This window comes from Brienomyrus brachyistius, unplaced genomic scaffold, assembly GCF_023856365.1.
Source record: "Brienomyrus brachyistius isolate T26 unplaced genomic scaffold, BBRACH_0.4 scaffold34, whole genome shotgun sequence".
In the NCBI taxonomy this organism is placed as follows: Eukaryota; Metazoa; Chordata; class Actinopteri; order Osteoglossiformes; family Mormyridae; genus Brienomyrus; species Brienomyrus brachyistius.
This window is the reverse complement of record NW_026042309.1, coordinates 3,699,653-3,719,371: the sequence shown is the minus strand read 5'-3', so window position 1 is coordinate 3,719,371 and position 19,719 is coordinate 3,699,653. Positions and strand designations below refer to the sequence as shown.

General features: G+C 46.2%; 2 protein-coding genes across 2 annotated transcripts in view; one reads left to right on the top strand and one right to left on the bottom strand.

The window, feature by feature from the left end:
* LOC125721584 (NACHT, LRR and PYD domains-containing protein 12-like) overlaps positions 1-19,719 on the bottom strand; it is a 499,105-nt gene that overhangs the window by 349,225 nt on the left and 130,161 nt on the right. The gene's annotated exons all lie outside the window — the stretch shown is intronic.
* The window catches only part of LOC125721586 (NACHT, LRR and PYD domains-containing protein 4-like), a 51,913-nt gene that overhangs the window by 12,054 nt on the left and 20,140 nt on the right, over positions 1-19,719 (top strand). The window contains exons 6-8 of the mRNA XM_048997546.1: positions 12,730-12,793; positions 12,977-13,205; positions 13,831-15,541. Coding sequence (XP_048853503.1) covers positions 12,730-12,793; positions 12,977-13,205; positions 13,831-15,541 — 2,004 coding nt within the window. The remainder of the gene's footprint in view (positions 1-12,729; positions 12,794-12,976; positions 13,206-13,830; positions 15,542-19,719) is intronic.

Sequence of the window (19,719 nt, the reverse complement as noted above, 5' to 3'; positions counted from 1 at the left end):
TCAGTGCATAATGAAAAAATCCTGAAATACAATATTATTCAAGAAATAAATATAAATAGAAATGTATGTTATTTATATGATTAAAAACAGAGAGCAGCATTTACCACATTAAAACTCGGACGTTAAGGCTGGCTGTGGGGGCTGCACATCGACAGCAGGCATTGTGGTGTCTAACGGCAGCAGGCAGGAAAGATCCCCAGTAGCGCTTCTTAGCTCACGGTGGGGGAATGAGCCGGTGGCTGAAGGTGCCCCAAGATAGCGCCCCCTGGAGCCTCGGCTGGGTTATGGACCGGGCCAGTGGGGCCAGTGCCCTGGGGCCTCAGGACATTAGAAGCTCTGAGTCACAACATTTATAGTGCAAGTCATGAAATGTGTCCCCCTGTGGGGTGTAAGAGAAAGAGCCCTGAGAGGTAACAGTGTTACAGCCCACTAGCATGCATGTCTCTCTGGGTCTATAGTCAGACCATAGGGCACTTGGCACACGCCAGCCACCTGGGGCACTTGGCACAGTTTTTCGAAAGTCTTGCTGGATGTGTTGTCATAGCAGCACATCCAAATCCTCAAACCTGCTCGGATGCAGGTTTGTTCTGCATAAACAGGGATTAGCTCACAGACTTAATAGTGTCCGTGCATGGAAATGGGTTCAATCATGGCCTCACCATTCATATGCGTAAAATCAAGAAACACATACATACATACACAAACTCATACATACAAACATGTATGAAATGTCATGTTTGTACTTTAACTTGATTGTATTTTATCTGTAATTATGACAATAAAAGAATGATGAAACACTGGAACCGTAGTAATACATTCAAGCGATAAATACAATAACTAAAAACTACTTACACATTTAACTTGTCGGACACTTTTTGCCAGCCGTCTTTTCTGTTTTGGGTCGCTTTTGATGTGTTTCCTTTAGTAGATACTAAATCTTTGAATTCATCATACTCCTCTGTAGCATTCCCCTCGGATTGATGGCCGAAAGACTTGACTGATGGTTCACGATTTATTTAAAATAAATTAATTACCAAAAAAAAATGTAGCCAACGTAAGAGCTTGTGCATTTACCAGTGGGGGGTTTAAACCATTTACAAAATATCATAAAGCAAAGACAAACACGTTCTCCGCTTAGCTTAGCTTAACGATGTTCTGGTAGCCGAAAAAAACGGAAGTCCCTCAAAAAAAGGGGTCCCACTAAATAAAACTACATAAGCATAAATGAATGTATACAAATGAATACAGAATACAAACGTATATTAAAAAATATGCAATACGCAACTCAATATGTTTTGTAACATTAATTAGTCTCATGTCAAACCTTGGGGTTATTTACACTCCCACCAAAATTATGTGTGTTCCAAGCAATACCCACAAACACAAATAATTTTCAAATCTGTATCATTTGGAAAATAAGGCATAATCATCAGTGAAATGTACTTAAGTAGCTTCTAATAACAAGACTAACCTCTGCACTGGACGTTCTAGCACTGACAGCTTACCAAGGCGTTCCCCTTTCTCCTTAAGTCTCTTACCTCCTATACATATTTTACCCTTTCTTACCAGTCCATCTTCATCAGTGACAGTCTCTAAAATCCGTCCCAGTTTCCATTCACATCTGGGTAACCAGTCATCCACAAGCATCACTGTATCTCCCGCTTGTACATTTCTCTTCGGTGTGTGCCAACGCTGTCTTGCAATAATAATGTAGAGATACTCCCTTTCCAGTGACTCAAAAATTGTTCCGTCAGATACTGTACTCTGCGCCATCTCCTTTGTCCATAAAGGTCCTCCCTAACACACTTCCCTGGTGGAGGTGGAGCCATGTTGGACTTCATTGTAAGTAGATGATTGGCTGTGAGTGGTTCCATACTATCAGGGTTGCACAGGTTGTGCACAGTAAGTGGGCGACTGTTGAGTATAGCCATGACTTCATAAAACAACGTTCGCAGAGAAGTACCGTTGAGTCTGCAAGAGGCCAATGATAATGTGGAGTTCAACACACTCCTTATGGTCCTTATCTGGCTCTCCCACACACCTCCGGCGTGACAGAAGGTGCATTGAAAACAAAATCACAATGTTTTTCGGATAGAAAGGTGGTGAGTCTGGGAGTGTCAAGTTCTTGTAAAGCTTTGTTCAATTCGTTCTTTGCCCCCACAAAGTTGGTGCCTTGATCACATTGGATTTGTCTAACAGCACCACGAACTGCAATGAAACATCTCAGACCATTTATAAAGGCATCAGTGGACATATCCTCTAACATTTCACTATGGATCGCTCGTGAGCAGAAGCAAGTGAAAAGCAAACCATATCTTTTATGCTGCTTTCTTCCCTCTCTAGTGGTAAAGGGACCAAACAGTCCATGCCACACTATGAGAAAGGTGGGGAGGGCTCTACACCTTCCTTTGGAAGGTCACTCATCCTTTGACCTTCTGGAGGTCTTCTGAGTCTCTGGCAAGTGACACACTGCCGGATAAAAGATGCAACTGCTCTGCTTATTCCAGGAGTCCAATAGCCATTGGATCTGATTTCATTGATGGTAAAGCCCTCGCCTTGATGTTTTACTCTTTCATAATAATGACTAATTATCAGCTTAGTCACATGATGGTTTTTTGATAAGATCACTGGGTGTCTGAGTAAGTTGTAGAAGGATGATCGACTTGGGATGATCTGGCAACCGACTTCCCTTCTTCAGTAACTGTATTTCTTGCTTGTACACCTGCTTTCGGAGGTGTTTGACCATGACACGCCCTGCACTTTCCAATGCACTTACATTAGCGAGTCCATTTATTTTTCCTTTAACTCCTCACAAAAGGCATGAAATGGCCTTAGTAGCCTGAAACCATGATGAGAACTCGGACAAGCGGTCAGCAGCACTACACCCCTGTATGCAGTGTTCCAGTTCTTCACACCTCTGGATCACCTATGAGAGGTTCCAATACTACATCTGTTATTATCGATATTTCCTGTTTCCAGAGGAACACAGAAGCACTAAACCAATTTGAGGAAAACAACTCATTTATGGTTTTCCCTCTAGAGGCAGTGTCTAATGGATTCTCTTCTGTTGAGACATAAAGCCATTGTTGAGGATTTGTACTGTGGCGAATTGTCTGAACCCTATTGGCTACAAACGTGTGAAAGAGTCATGCATCATTATTTATATTGCCCAGAACTACTTTTGAGTAGTTTGGAGTCTGCCACATTCGAATAGCTAAGCTCTTCTCTAAGCATATTGCTGACTGTAACTGAGACTACTGCCGCTGATAATGCTAGCCTTGGTATGGTGGTCGCCTTTGTGGGAGCTACATATGAATTTGGCAAAGTCTTGGAAAGATGGGAATTCGCCACCTTCCATGAGGGCTACCGTAACCCGACGATTCCAGCGCAATGCTAACTAGTCAGGTAGCTTCTGAATTAATGTTTGATTTTCCCCACAGTCACTCAGTATGTCTAGGCCCTTTGCATGAGGCATAGTTTGCAAACAGGCATTTAAAAATCAGAAAATGTCTGTAACCCTTCGGCATCTTTGGACCGTATTTGTGGCCATTTTGAGAGCCTCTCCGGAAATGTCCTTTGGATGATGAATGGCTGACCGTATGGCTGACCGTGTGGCTGACCGTATGGCTGACTGTATCGCTGACCGTATCACTGACCGTATCACTGACCATATCGCTGACCGTATCGCTGACCGTATGGCTGACCGTATCGCTGACCTTATCGCTGACTGTATGGCTGACCGTATCACTGATCGTATCGCTGACCGTATGGCTGACCGTATGGCTGACCGTATCACTGATCGTATCGCTGACCGTATCGCTGACCATATGGCTGACTGTATCACTGACCGTATCGCTGACCGTATGGCTGACCGTATGGCTGACCGCGTGGCTGACCATATGGCTGACCGCATTGCTGACCGTATGTCTGACCACGTGGCTGACCGTATGGCTGACCGTATGGTTGACCGTATTACTGATCGTATCGCTGACCATATGGCTGACTGTATCACTGACCGTATCGCTGACCGTATGGCTGACCGTATGGCTGACCGCGTGGCTGACCGTATGGCTGACCGCATTGCTGACCTTATCGCTGACTGTATGGCTGACCGCGTGGCTGACCGTATGGCTGACCGTATTGCTGACCGTATCGCTGACCGTATGTCTGACCGCGTGGCTGACCGTATGGCTGACCGTATCGCTGACCGTATGTCTGACCGCGTGGCTGACCGTATGGCTGACCGTATCGCTGACCGTATCGCTGACCGTATCGCTGACCGTATGTCTGACCGCGTGGCTGACCGTATGGCTGACCGTATCGCTGACTGTATGGCTGACCGTATTGCTGACCGTATGTCTGACCGCGTGGCTGACCGTATGGCTGACCGTATCGCTGACCTTATCGCTGACCGTATGGCTGACCGTATGGCTGACCTTATCGCTGACTGTATGGCTGACCGTATCGCTGACCGTATCGCTGACCGCATGGCTGACCGTATGGCTGACCGTATCACTGACCGTATCGCTGACCGCATCGCTGACCGTATGGCTGACCGTATCGCTGACCATATCGCTGACCGTATCGCTGACCGTATCACTGACCATATCGTTGACCGTATCGCTGACCGTATCGCTGACCGTATGGCTGACCGTATCGCTGACCTTATCGCTGACTGTATGGCTGACCGTATGGCTGACCGTATCGCTGACCGTATGGCTGACCGTATGGCTGACCGTATCGCTGACCGTATCGCTGACCGTATGGCTGACCGCATCGCTGACCGTATGGCTGACCGTATCGCTGACCGTATGGCTGACCGTATCGCTGACCATATCGCTGACCGTATCGCTGACCGTATCACTGACCATATCGCTGACCGTATCACTGACCGTATGGCTGACCGTATCGCTGACCTTATCGCTGACCGTATGGCTGACCGTATCACTGACCGTATGGATGACCGTATGGATGACCGTATGGCTGACCGTATGGGTGACCGTATGGGTGACCGTATGGCTGACCATATCGCTGACCGTATGGCTGACTGTAACGCTGACCATATCGCTGACCGTATCGCTGACCGTATCACTGACCATATCGCTGACCGTATCACTGACCATATCACTGACCGTATCATTGACCGTATCGCTGACCGTATCACTGACCGTATCACTGACCGTATCGCTGATTAAGCTTATTCCAAGCATCTTTTTATGCCTCATCATCACTTTGGTAGAACGTGCCCTCAAGACATTTATGAGCAGGACCACTGATATATTTCTTAAGGTAATACAGCTTATCTGCTGAAGAGATACCTGTTCTCTGAATGAGTACATAAAGGATGCCTTACATTCAATAAAATGAATTGGATCCCCATTAAACATTGCAGGCTCTGGCATTGAGAGCCTGTTAATGGCTTTGCTGTTCTGAATAGCTTGAGCCAGGTAAGACACATCAGTGAGGGATGGTGTTGTGACATCATGCGAAGGTTAACGTCTATTATAGGTGCTTTGTGTGTTGCAGTCAAACTTAAAGGTCTGGCCATGCATTTCATGTTTAATTTCTCTGTCATAGGCTTGTAATCTGGCACGAGCAACCTCTATATGCCTTTCAGCCTGCAGATTTTCTTATTCAGATCTCTGGCCTTCTAATTCTTTTCTGTGTTGCTCCTCTAGTATTCTTATCTTTTCTTGTTGCTTTCTTTCTGATTTGGCTATTTTATACTCTGCCTCCTTTGCTGCAAGCTCTGCAGCTGCTTCTGCCCTTTTCGCAGATATACTAGAGTACTCTGAGTGGTGACTGGCGACTGACTGGGAGGCAGCGCCATATACTGAGTGAGCATAGTGAGACACTGACAGTTGATGCAGACGACGACCTTCAAGATCGGCATCAAAATCTCCATCTAATGCAGTCAACCTTTCGTACACAATTTTAATTATGTCATTAGTTACAGCTTCACATGCGTGAATCTTGATAATTCATTAGTCGGTGTGATACATTCCCTTATTTCTCCATAAACTTTCATAAGATCATTCTTTTCCCTTTCAAGGATATCTGCTATATTGGCCAGATTAGTTTCTGATATGTTTTCTTTTAATTCTTCCCTTGATTTACGTAACAGAATTTTCCAATGTTTATATAAGCTAAGCAACTTTTTTTTCTTTTTTCACACACAATTCCTCCCTTTGGTAAGCATGCATTTTCTCCATTATAACCTTTGGACGTTCAGAATGCCGAGGCAATTCCTCAGCTTCCCTTTTTTTACACGTAAATTCAGCCATTATTTTCTCTTTACTTTTAATTCTTTTTATTAATTCCAGTCTTGCAGTACCTTCTACTTCCTTTTCGAGTAATAAGCTTTTACATTCCTGGATTTCCTTCCCTATATTTTGTATTTGTTCTTGAATATTTTCCATATTAATATGATTTTATTCCTTACCAAATTCTCTGACCATCACGCCGTCCGCATCTCACTGCTCCTTAAGCAGTCACCCCGTGAAATCCGTCAGCAGCGCACTGTGGCGGGCGAAGGTAAAGCTCTTACTGCAGCATTCCCCTCCGGATTGATGGCCGAAAGACGTGACTGATGGTTCACGATTTATTTAAGATAAATTAATTAACAAAAAAAAACCGTAACCAACGTAAGAGCTTGTGCCTTTACCGGGGTGGGGGGGGGGGGGGTGCTTAAACCATTTACAAAATATCATAAAGCAAAAGACAAACATGTTCTCTGCTTAGCTTAGCGATGTTCTGGTAACTGAAAAAAACGAAGTCCCTCAAAAAAAGGGGTCCCACTAAATAAAACTATATAAGCATAAATGAATGTATACAAATGAATACAGAATACAAATGTATATTAAAAATATGCAATACGCAACTCAATATGTTTTGTAACATTAATTAGTCTCGTGTCAAACCTTGGGGTTATTTACATCCTCTAATAAAAGGTCCTCCTTGTCATGACCCGGCTCGTCGGCTCCTCGTGTGTGCCACGCCCCCTGATTACCCGCGTGTGCGTCCCTGATTGTTTCCAGCCTTGTCTGATGTCAGTCAGTGTCCGATGTTCCCTGTTCCCCGAAAACCTTTAATTAAACTCCCTTTCGTCCCTAATCCTGCCTGCCTGCTTCCTGATTCCTCCTTACCCGCACGATTGCCCGTCTGCTGCACCCCGATCGTGACAGAATGACAGACCAAAAGAAGCGGAGGAGACGGAGAGTCCCGCAGGGGACGATCCGTCTCGGCGCCTGCTCGCTCTCCAGGATTTGGCTCCCGACGGAGGACGAGAGGGAGGTACCCGCCCTACCTCCAGCCCGGGGGCCGACCACACGCGACCCCGATCCCGCGTGGAAGTACTGGCTCTCCAGTGAGGACGAGGACGAGGAGCCCTTCCTCTACCCTTACCCGGAGCCGGAGGCCTTTCTTCCGCCGTCTGTTTTTACGGACGTCGCGCCGCCTCCCGCCACCGCCAGGCGCCAGCGAGGGAGACGGAGGAGACCGGCGATCGCCAGTACGGAGGACCTCCCTCCGTTGCTGCCGGCGGACCCCGCTCCCGTGTGGCCGCCGCTGCCTGCGCAGCCGCCTTCGCTGCCGCCGCTGCCTGCGCAGCCGCCTTCGCTGCCGCCGCTGCCTGCGCAGCCGCCTTCGCTGCCGCCTCTGCCTGCGGACCCCGCTCCCGTGCGGACGCCGCTGCCTGCGCAGCCGCCTTCGCTGCCTGCGCAGCCCCCTTCGCCTGCTGCAGCTCCCGGGCAGGCGCCCCCACTGCAGCAACCTGCAGCTCCCGGGCAGGCGCCCCCCCAGACTTCAGCTCCTGTTCCTGACCGCGCTCCAAGTCCTGACCGCGCTCCAAGTCCTGACCGCGCTCAAAGTCCTGACCGCGCTCCAGCAGCTCCCGGGCCGGCGCCCCCACACCCTGCTGACCCTGTTCCGGTCCCTGACCGTGCCCCAGTTCCTGTCACCCTAGTCCCTGAGGTGGTCCCGGAGGACTCCATCGTGGCTCCTCCCTCTTCGGAGGTGGTGGAGCTGGAATGGGACCCCTCGGGGATCACACTTGTGACTGTTTCTCCCTCGCCCCGGCGAACTCGACCCCGACCTGGGGTCATGTCTGTGTCCCGTAAAGGGAGGGGGCACAGACGCAGGGCTGGGGTCCCGCCCGCCCTGCCCCCTGGCTCGCCCTGCCTCGCCTGCGCTGGGGCTCGGTTGGCGCCCGCGGGTCCTGGCCCTCCGGGTCGGCTGTCGCCTATGGGTCCCTCTCCGGTGCCTCGTCGCCCTGCCTCGCTCCCCCCTCCGGTGCCTGGTCGGTCGCCTGGGGGCTCCCCGACGGCGGCTCCTCGGTCGCCTGCAGGGCCCCCACCTGCGGCTCGTCGGAGGACGTCGCCGCCTGCGGCGGCTCCCCCCCTCGCCTTGCCTTCGCCCAGGTCCCTTCCTGCTTCCTCGTCCCCTTCCCTGGTTCCCCCTCCGACTCCCTCCTTCATCCCTGCGTCGGTCCCTCGCCCTGTCTCCTCGGCCCCTCCGAGGTCCCCTCCGGCTCCGGCCTCCCGGCCACCTGCGGCCCCTCCGGCTGCCTCCCGTCGCCCGCAGTGGCTCCCTCGGCCGACCCTTTGCTCCCCCTCCTTCTCGCCCTATGCCTCTGCCTTCGTCCCTCATGTCTTTGCCCCGTCTGCTTTTGTTAATCGCCCGTCTGCTGCACCCCGATCGTGACACTCCTCGGATTGCGTGAAAAATTGCGGCCTGTTTTTTGACGTTTTGCAGAACCCAATGAGAGACTTGCCGATCAAGGTGTCTAGACTCGATGTATATGGGTTTTTCAAGCAGCGCAGGCGCGCAGAATCATCTCGGATGGATCCAGCTAGACTAATCTACTACACAGCTATGTCTGAAAAACCGATTTATCCCGGATGAGTCTCATTGGCATTAACTCATCCAAGATGAGGCATCTGATTTCGGATTATTTAAGCGACGTACGGAAAACACCCCACGGCCCTCAAGGGGGTATTCCATGAAAGTAGCCAAATAAAGCCAGACTTTCCCAAAAAAGTCAGACTCAAACTAGCTCCATCTCTAAACGTAGCCTCATGTCGTTCCACTAACGCAGTTCAGCTTTAATTAATCAAAGCTCATACAAGACAGACTTGCATAGTCTCACTTAGTGCATATACCCGAGATATTTAAGAAACTGAATGAATGGATGAACCAATTCAGTTGGAAAGCGTGCGAAATGAGAGCGGTGTTTCTTTCCGCTGCAGAACAAACGCTGCTGATGGAGCTGTATGAAAAATACAAGGATGTAATCGCTAAAAAAGGCAATACTGTGGCCATAAATACAGCCAGGGAGTTGGCTTGGCAATAAATTGCAGACAGACTAAATATGTAAGTTATGTAAATGTTACAAGTGCCCAGTACAGTGGCATGGTGGTACAGTGGTTTATGCTGTCACCTTACGCCGCGAAAGTTCCTGGCTCGATCCCCATAGCCAACGGGGAACCTTCTGGGTTGAGTTCATGTGTCATTCTTACTGTATAATGTCATTCTGCATTATTTGATCTCCATAAAATACTTTCAGTCGCATAAGTGTGAAATGTTCTGCACAAATAACTGTATCTTGTCTTTGCTATTTTAGTAATAAACTTTCAAATCAGACAATGACTAAACAAAATATAAAAATATCTTCCTGTTCATATTATTTTAAGAATTTTTTTTCAGTTTCAGTCATTGCATTTCATGTTTGACCTTTCTAACATGGCTACGCTTTTACTTGAATTATTTTGGAATTAACTGGAATGCTGATACATGATTTTTTTAATAGGCTTTATTATATTTGTTACACAACATTAGTAGTGAGATCGCGGAATTTCGCCCGACGGTACAATGTTTTTGGAATCTGTTCCTACACGTTGGACATTCTTTGAGACAACGCTTAACTAAGCAGTCAGTTAACCTGGTCTGGATCAACCTTGTTCACTCACCTACTATAAGTTGCCATGGCAGCTCAGCAGGGATTAATTTAAGACACGTTGATGGAAAGGAATTCCCACTTAAATGAGCCAGACTTGTCGAAATAAGTCAGATTTTCCCTTAATCCTCCTTCGTGTAACACCCCCCAGAAGGCTTAGCCCACAGCGTTATGGCCAGGGAGAGTGACCCAGAGTGTTCCGACTTAGGCTGTGCTGACGTTCACTAGCATCCGGTCCGATTAAGCAGATGGAGGGGGCTGCATGAGTCGGAACTCCTAAAGCGCGTAGCCCCACCAGGCCCTGTCAGCTCTCAAGCTGCCTGCCCTGCATGCACAGCTGGGCCAGTTAAGGTTTGAGGCAGCATCACCAGCACTTGAGTTCATGGACAGCTGGGTGGTGTAAGCTGAGAGGCCTGCCTCCGCTCATACTGCCCGCTCCCCTTCTCACCCGCTCTCACGCTTCCCCCTGTCCCCGGTCAGCACATCCCCATCACATCCTAATGGGATAAGAACGTTCTGAAGGTTTGAGGCAGAATCACCAGCACTTCATGGACAGCTGTGTGTATGTTTCCCCTCACTGCTGCTGGCTGACAGACAAATGATGATCCCTGAAGTGGTTAGTATTCTGTAATACAGTAGAATATTCTAGAGGGAGTGGCGCATGCTGATGACATCATGCACATTATGTCCACTGGGATAGAGAACAGGTGCAGGATGATGATGTTTAATTTTTCATCATATTTAGGCAACAATATCGCCGCGGCTAGTGGGGGCCTGGGGAGCAGCTGGTACAGAAGCGGGAGGGGGGGCAGTGATGCAGGCAACAAGCTGATAGGCGCCCCCCCCCCCCCCCCCGTCTGACGCTCCCTGCTCACTCGCGAGTGCCAGGCCGGCGCGGCCGTGGGCCAGTCGCTCACAGAGCAGGCGGTTCCATTGATAAGCAAAGCAGAGCCTTATCGAGGGGTAGGGTAGCGTGGGGGATTCACTGTTTGCCGGTTGCATAGGCAGCTGTTTGCTCACTCTGGGGGGGGGGGGCGCTTAACATGGCAGATACATCTTTCCAAACTACAACCCCAATTCCAAAAAAGTTGGGACATTCTGCTAATTGTAAATAAAAACAGAAGGCAGTGATATGGAAATCTCATAAACCTATATTTTATTCATAACAAAACTCAGAAAACATATCAAATGTTTAAACTGAGAAAATGCATAATTTTAAGGAAAAAAACAAGGTAATTTTAAATTTCGCAGCAAAAACACACATCTCACAAAAGTTGGGACAAGGCCATGTTTACCACTGTGTGGCATCTCCTCTTCTTTTAACAACAGTCTGTAAATGTCTGGGGACTGAGGAGGTCAGTTGCTTGAGTTTTGGGAGAGGAATGTTGTCCCATTCTTGTCTGATACAGGATTCTAGTTGCTCAACTGTCCTAGATCTTCTGTGTCATATTTTTAGTTTTATGAAGCACCAAATGTTCTCAGTGCTTGAAAGATCTGGACCGCTGGCAGGCCAGTTCAGTACCCGGACCCTTCTTCTACGAATCCATCATGTTGTAATTGATGCAGTGTGTGGTTTGGCATTGTCATGTGGGAAAATGCAAGGTCTTCACTGAAAGAGACATCGTCTGGATGGGAGCATCTGTTGCTCTAGAACCTGGACATACCTTTCAGCATCGATGGTGCCTTTCCAGATATGCAGGCTGCCCCTGCCATATGTACTAATGCACCCCCACACCATCAGAGATGCTGGCTTTTGAACTGAGTGCTGATAACACGCTGGGTGGTCCTTCTCCTCTTTAGTCCGGATGACATGGTGTCCCTGGTTTCCAAAAAGAATCTCAAATTTAGATTCGACTGACCACAGAACAGTTTTCCATTCAGCCGCAGTCCATTTTAAATGAGCTTTGGCCCAGAGACGACATCGGTGATTCTGGATCATCTTCATATTCGGCTTCTTCTTTGGATGATAGAGTTTTAACTGGCATCTGTGCATGGCAGCGCGAATTGTGTTCACTGACAATGTTTTTGGGAAATATTCCTGAGCCTATTTAGTGATTCCATTACAGAATCATGCCTGTTTGTGATGCAGTGCTGCCTAAGGGCCAAAATATCACAGGCATCTAGTCTGGTTTTTCACAGAGATTTCTCCAGATTCTCAGAATCATTTGATTACATTATGTGCTGTAGATGATGAAATATTCAACCTCTTTGCAGTTTTATACTGAGGAACTTCTTTCTGAAATTGCTCCACTATTTGTCAGTGCAGTATTAGGGGGATTATGACCCTCTGCCCATCTTTACTTCAGAGAGACACTGCAACTCTAAGATGCTCTTTTTATACCCAGTCATGTTACTCACCTGTTGCCAATTGACATAATTATTTGCAAATTGTTCCTCCAGCTTTTGGGTTTTTGTACCACTAACTTTTCCAGCCACCTGTTGCCTCCGTCCCAACATTTTTGAGACGTGTTGCTGTCATGAAATTCAAAATGAGCCAATATTTTTCATGAAATAGCAAAATGTCTCAGTTTAAACATCTGATGTGTTTTCTATACTTTGTTATGAATATAATACAGGTTTATGAGATTTCCATATCATTACATTCTGTTTTTATTTACAATTTGCACAATGTCCCAACTTTTTGGAATTGGTGTTGTAATATATTACAATGTTATTCTTTATCTGCAGTAACAGCAGTTTTAATGGGGAACTTTTCAGTCTTTCTGTTAAATTTGTGTAGATGAATTGAGGTCTTTATGTTTCTGCCTAATTCACAGAGACCAAATGAAAGATTGCAGTACAGATCTACATGATAAATCGGGTTTATCATCCATATTGAAGGTTTGTATTTTTTGCTGATATATATTTTCTTGGCTGTTATGTCAATTAGCTTATATTTTATACAGCTGTATAATAAGAAATTCATCGTGTTAAAGAAAATATGTTTTAAACTATGATTCACAAGTGAAACTCTGAAAAGGTTTGGTGTAAGTAGGAATAATTAACTGAGACTGTTTATTTTAGTCACTAGAGGAGAAAGCCATGAAGTTCCTAAAGGAGGAACTGAAGACGTTTGTGAGGTACCTAGATCAGAATTACCCAGAATGCTCTGAGCCTCAGCTGGAGGAGGACAATGACCTGGACAGTGATGGTCAGATGAAGAAGACCAGTGTTAGAGAGGTAGCTCTGAAGATCACACTGTACATCCTGAGGACCATGAAGCAAAATGATCTTGCTGACCTGCTGGACAAGAGTAAGAACTTTATAATATTATATACATGTACAATATTGTCTAAACGTCTTAGGCAGCCAAAGAAAAGGATGTTTAAATGGTCTTTATGTTGGTGTAGAAGTACTATAATATGTATGTCTATAATAGTGTGTTTGCCATTTCAGAACCTCTCCCAACATCACCTTAATATATCGTGCAGTATATCCCTGTATTTTTTCACTTGACCACTAACACACCTCATGTGGCTGATCAATATCTCACTGAGTTTTAAACTAATTTAATTAATTCATGAAGTGAGCTGGTGGTGAAATTTAACAAATACATGGACTGGCTGTGGTGCCCCTGAGGAGAGGTTTGGGAAATGAAAAGGGGTTTTGTATGTTTTTTGGTTTTGAGCAGATATACACTTACTACCCAGATAAATGGCTTTAAACATTTCCTTCGGCTGCCTAAGGCTTATTCACGGTCCTGTATGCGGTGTTCCAGTAAAATACGCATGATAAAACTTTCAGTTTCACATTCACAGTCACACGGAAATATCTGGATATGTATGTGTAAAAAAGTGTGTTTTTGGTAAATATTCTTCCTCTCATACTGGTCAGGATCACAGTGAGAATTAGTGCATTTTACTCTCATTTCTTTTCAGGACAGCTCATGCTACAGGAATTCAAAGGTAAACTTAAGAAGCAATTTGCGTGTGTATTTGAAGGGAAAGCTAAGGAAGGACAGCCAACACTTCTCAGTGAGATTTACACAGAACTCTACATAACTGAAGGTGGGACTGGAGCAGTCAATGAGGAACATGAAGTGAGACAGATTGAAACAGCATCCAAGAAAAGGCGAACAGAAGATACTACAGTCAAGTCCAATTATATATTTAAACCCTTATGTGGGCGTGTGACTCCTATCAGAACTGTACTCACTAAAGGGGTGGCAGGTATCGGAAAAACAGTCTCTGTGCAGAAATTTATTCTCGACTGGGCAGAAGGAAAAGCAAATCAGGATGTTCACTTCATATTTGCTCTTCCTTTCCGGGACCTGAATTTGATTAAGGATGAATACAGTCTGATTGAACTGCTTCTCCACTTTGTCCCAGAACTGAAATCACTTGAATCCACTGAGCTGTTTATGTACAAAATCTTGTTCATCTTTGATGGTCTGGATGAGTGTCGCCTTCCTCTCGATTTTCAGAACAATGAGAGCTGGTTTGATGTAACAAAGAAAACGTCACTGGATGTGCTGTTGACTAACCTCATTAAGGGGAATCTGCTCCCATCCGCTCTCCTCTGGATAACCTCCCGGCCAGCAGCAGCCAATCAGATACCTGCTAAGTGTGTCCACCAGGTGACAGAGATACGAGGGTTCAGTGATGCCCAGAAGGAGGAGTATTTCAGGAGGAGATTTAGGGATCAGAGCCTGACCAGCAGGATTATCACACATGTGAAATCATCAAGGAGCCTCTTCATCATGTGCCACATACCTGTGTTCTGCTGGATTTCAGCCACTGTGCTTAAGAGGCTTTTTAGTGAGATTGACAGGGGAGAAATTCCAAGGACTCTGACTGAAATGTACACACACTTCCTGATCTTTCAGACAAGTTTAAAAAATGAGAAGTATATGAAAAACCAAGAAACTAAGCATAAGGAATACAGCAAGCAATTCCTTTTAAAACTTGGTAAACTGGCTTTTGACAACCTTGAGAAAGGAAATCTCATATTTTATGAGCAAGATCTGTCAGAGAATGGCATTGATGTCACTGAAACTTCAGTTTACTCTGGAGTGTGCACAGAAGTCTTTAAAGAGGAGTATGGGTTGTACCAGGAGAAGGTGTACTGCTTTGTGCATCTGAGCATCCAGGAGTATCTCGCTGCTTTATATGTGTTTCTGTCAAACTCATCAGCTAACCTGCTGAACACTGCAGTGGATCAGGCATTAGAGAGCAAGAATGGACACTTGGACCTCTACCTCCGCTTCCTCCTGGGCCTCTCAACAAACTCCAGTAAGACTCTGTTACAAAGGCTGCTGGGACAGAGAAGAAAGAGATCACATGACATTAACAAAATAACCAAATACATCAAGGAGAAAATAAAGGAGAATTTATCTCCAGAAAGGACCATCAACCTGTTCCATTGTCTGACTGAACTTGGTGACAATTCTCTAGTAGAGGAAGTACAAAGATACCTGAATTCAGGAAACATTTCAGCAGATGACCTCTCACCTGCACAGTACTCAGCTCTGGCCTTTGTGATGCTGATGTCAGATGAGGAGCTGGATGTGTTTGATCTGAAGAAATACATCAGACGAGATAAAGAGCACTGCAGGCTGCTGCCTGTGGTCAAGAACTCCAGGACGGCTCTGTAAGTGACGTGGGGATGGGAAATCATGTCTGGTCTGGCAGTAATACATGAATATTGTATGAAATGTGTAATATATATTATATATTTCTCCTCATTGATTAATAAGTGGGCGGTACGGTGGTGCAGTGGTTAGCACTGTTGCCTCACACCTTTGGGACCCGGGTTCGAGTCTCCGCCTGGGTTACATGTGTGTGGAGTTTGCATGTGCTCCCCATGTCATTGTGGGGTTTCCTCCAGGTACTCCAGTTTCCCCCCACAGTCCAAAAACATGCTGAGGCTAATTGGAGTTACTAAATTGCCCGTAGGTGTGCATGTGTGAGAGAATGGTGTGTGAGTGTGCCCTGCAATGGGCTGGCCCCCCATCCTGGGTTGTTCCCTGCCTCGTGCCCGTTGCTTCCAGGATAGGCTCCAGATCCCCGCGACCCAGTAGGATAAGCGGTTTGGAAAATGGATGGATTAATAAGTGGGTTTTATTCTGATAATCACAGCTATAGCTGTTTGTACAGCAGTAGCTAATCCTGACCACAGACTTTATAATGACTGAAGGTAGTGATGTCACTTTTTGTTTGTTACTACGTTTCCATTCCCATCCAGTCTGCCTTCTGATCACAGGCACAGCATCCTAACCTGCTATAGAAACAGTGAGGGCTCTTTATCCACAGGGTGTATCAGTGGTATGTGAGTGTTATTGTCTGCAGGCGTGTTCATGTGATGGAGCCCAGAGTTGGGAGCTTCTGTATGACTGCTGTCTCTGGCTGCTCACTGGCGCCCTCTGCTGGCCTCAGCTGCACCTGGCTGAGGATGTGATGACACATCTAGTCCGGCAGACATAGATAAACATTGTTTAAAATATAAAATGAATATGTATACATATAATTTATTTCCCCTCTTTTATCAACAAGGTTCCTTTTTAAACTTGTTTATATTAACTGAAGGTAGTGATGTAGTAAAAACAAAAAAGACAAGATTTCCACGATCATCCTTTGTGTAACAAATAACCAAAGATACAGCATCATACAGAATGGTCCAGTTTTCATTAATAGTGGGAAAACCACTCATATTCATTTCAGTTCTGGATGCTGTAGGAAGCATTTCTGTAAATACTGGGTGTGGTGTGTGACTCTTTGGGTTCGGACTCTGTGTCCATGAGCGGAAGGTTGCTGGTTCAGATCTCATTTTGAGTCCCCCCCCCCCCCCACCAAACACTGAATGCAATTTCAGTTCAGTTCAGTTTTATTTGTATAGTGTGTTTTCACAACATTACATCATCTCAAAGCACTTTACAGCATCCCTGCCCAAAGCCCCCAGTGAGCAAGTCAGAGGGGACAGTGGCAAGGAAAAGCTCCCTAGAAAGAAGAATCCTTGGGAGGAACCAGACTGAAAGGGGGAGCCCATCCTCCAGGGGGCAGCAGAGGAAGCCCTAACCCTAACCAGACACAAAAGGGGAGCCCATCCTCCAGGGGGCAGCAGAGGAAGCCCTAACCCTAACCAGACTGAAAGGGGGAGCCCATCCTCCAGGGGGCAGCAGAGGAAGTCAAATGATCAAGATGGCAAAGTCCTAATTCACATTATCCCAATCTTAACATGTCAGTCACAAAGTGGGGGGCAGGGAGGTGATGACAGCAAGTGCTGGAGCTGCTTCAGATGGGGGGGAGAACAGTAGTACGGCAGCAGGGTAAACAGGGAAGATGTCACAGGCAGAAGGGTGAGCAGGCCGGAAGGACTCACAGGTAGTGGAGACGTCGCAGGCAGCAGAGTAGGTTGGGGTCTCCAGGCAGCACAGCCCAGGGTGAGTAGGGGAAATAAAATGTGCAGTTAGCCAAAGTAGGGGAGAGTAGAGGCAGTGCAAACAGTTAGGTGAGTGCAGTATGTAAGCTCTGGCAGATATGGCTATGGCAGCATAAGTAGGAGGGAGAGGCAGGTGGGAACGCAGGCATGGGGAGTCCCTGAATGTCAGCACTCCAATTCCACAAGGGATGGTGAAGCTAGAGTGACAGACTGACAGTTCAGTTTATCCAAAGCCAATGGCACCGATCCCCACCCAGCTCTACACCTCACACTATAGGTCTGACTGGGAGTGAGGAAATAGCTAGAGCTAGAACTAGTGTCTCTGTAAGCTAAACTAAACAGGAGTGTTTTTAGTCTAGACTTGAATATTGAGAGTCAGCCTGAATCCCGCAGATCCGCTGGAAGACTATTCCACAGCTGAAGAGCTCTATAAGAGAAAGCTCTGCAGCCTGCCGTAGCTCTTTCTACCCTGGGTACTAACAGATATCCTGCTCTTTATGATGTAAGAAAGCGAGGAGGGTTGTATAAGGCCAGCAGGTTACTAAGGTATTCTGGTGCAAGGCCATTCAGTGTTTTATAAATCAATAGCAGTATTTTGTAGTTAATCCGAGACTTAACTGGAAGCCAATGAAGGGAGCATAGAACAGGGCTAATATGATCATATTTATTAGTGTTTGTAAGAACTCTGGCTGCTGCATTTTGTACCAGCTGAAGTTTATGTGAGGATCCAGATGGGCACCCAGAAAGGAAGGCATTACAGTATCCAGCCTGGCATTACAGTATCCAGCCTGGCATTACAGTATCCAGCCTGGAAGTTATAAAGGTGTTAGTGTTTCCGCTTCATGAAAGGAGAGCATCTTCCGAAGCTTGGCGAGGTTCCGTACATGATAGAACACAGCTTTAGTGATGCTTTTTATATGAGCATCGAAACATAAATCTGAATCAACCAGAACACCGAGATCTCTGACCACTGTGTCAGGTTGGGTAGGAAGACCACCAAGGTTGTGGTTGTCAAGCTTATTTTGAGCCGCCTTCGGACCAGTTAACAGTACTTCTGTTTTTCTGTCTTTAACATAAATAAATTATTTGACACCCGGGTTCGAGTCTCCGCCTGGGTGACATGTGTGTGGAGTTTGCATGTTCTCCCCATGTCGTCGTGGGGTTTCCTCCGGGTACTCCGGTTTCCCCCCACAGTCCAAAAACATGCTGAGGCTAATTGGAGTTACTAAATTGCCCATAGGAGTGCATGTGTGAGTAAATGGTGTGTGCATGTGCCCTGCGATGGGCTGGCCCCCCATCCTGGGTTGTTCCCTGCCTCGTGCCCATTGCTTCCGGGATAGGCTCCGGACCCCCCGCGACCCAGTAGGATAAGCGGTTTGGAAAATGGATGGATGGAAATTATTTGCCATCCAGCACCGGATATGTAGTCGACAGTCTTCTAACCGAGAGCTGTGATGCATCATCCGGCTTAACAGATATATATATAACTGTGTATCATCAGCAAAACAATGAAACCCAACACCATGATTTCTGATAATGTGACCAATATATACAGTGTACAGTAGTGGGCCAGCACTGATCCCTCTGGGACACCATTGTAGGAATATTTAGCTCAAGAAAATTTTAATATCTCCACCAATCTGTTTTGAAATTAATTGCATTTGAATTAATCATTATTTAATGATGTTTATTACCTAATTGTTATGCCGAATGGTTGGTTCCTCCAAACTCAATTGCGAATCCCTGTGAGTCGGTTAATGTGAGACTTACTTGGGATTCACTAATAACCAGTATCGCTTAGTAACCTGGGTTAGAAGGCTCGTCCAGCGAGCTGCATCACCAGGTAATGTAAACGATCGGTAGCAAATCTCCCCTCACAGCCGATGAGAGAGAGTCTCGCGATATTTCAGGCGAGTTTGAGGTTTTAGAGCTTAGTAGCCAAATCGCAGGGACTATTGTGAGCACTCAATGACGGTGGCTGAAGTGGTGTAAAACTGGAGTGATATACAAACTCTGAAACTCTCTCCCAGAAAACCTGAGAGCTACTGAATGTCTCAGTAGTTTCAAAACTAGGCTGAAAACGCATATTTTCACCACCGCATATAATAATCTATGATAATCAGTTTTATTATTTTATCCTTTTATTAATATCAGTAATTGTGGGCGGGCGGTCGCTTCCCCAGAAGACATAGGGGCTAGAGGCCCCTTTGAGGAGGGGCCCTTAAAGAGGAGATGGGTATTTAAAGTCCTTTATGATGGTTTTTAATTCTATTTTTTTAAAACATTTTTACTCTATTATTATTTCTTTTGCGCTTATTGTCATTTATTCTGAGCTTATTTGAATTTCATTCTTTTTCTTCTTTTTAAATGTTTGCAAAACACTCGACCCG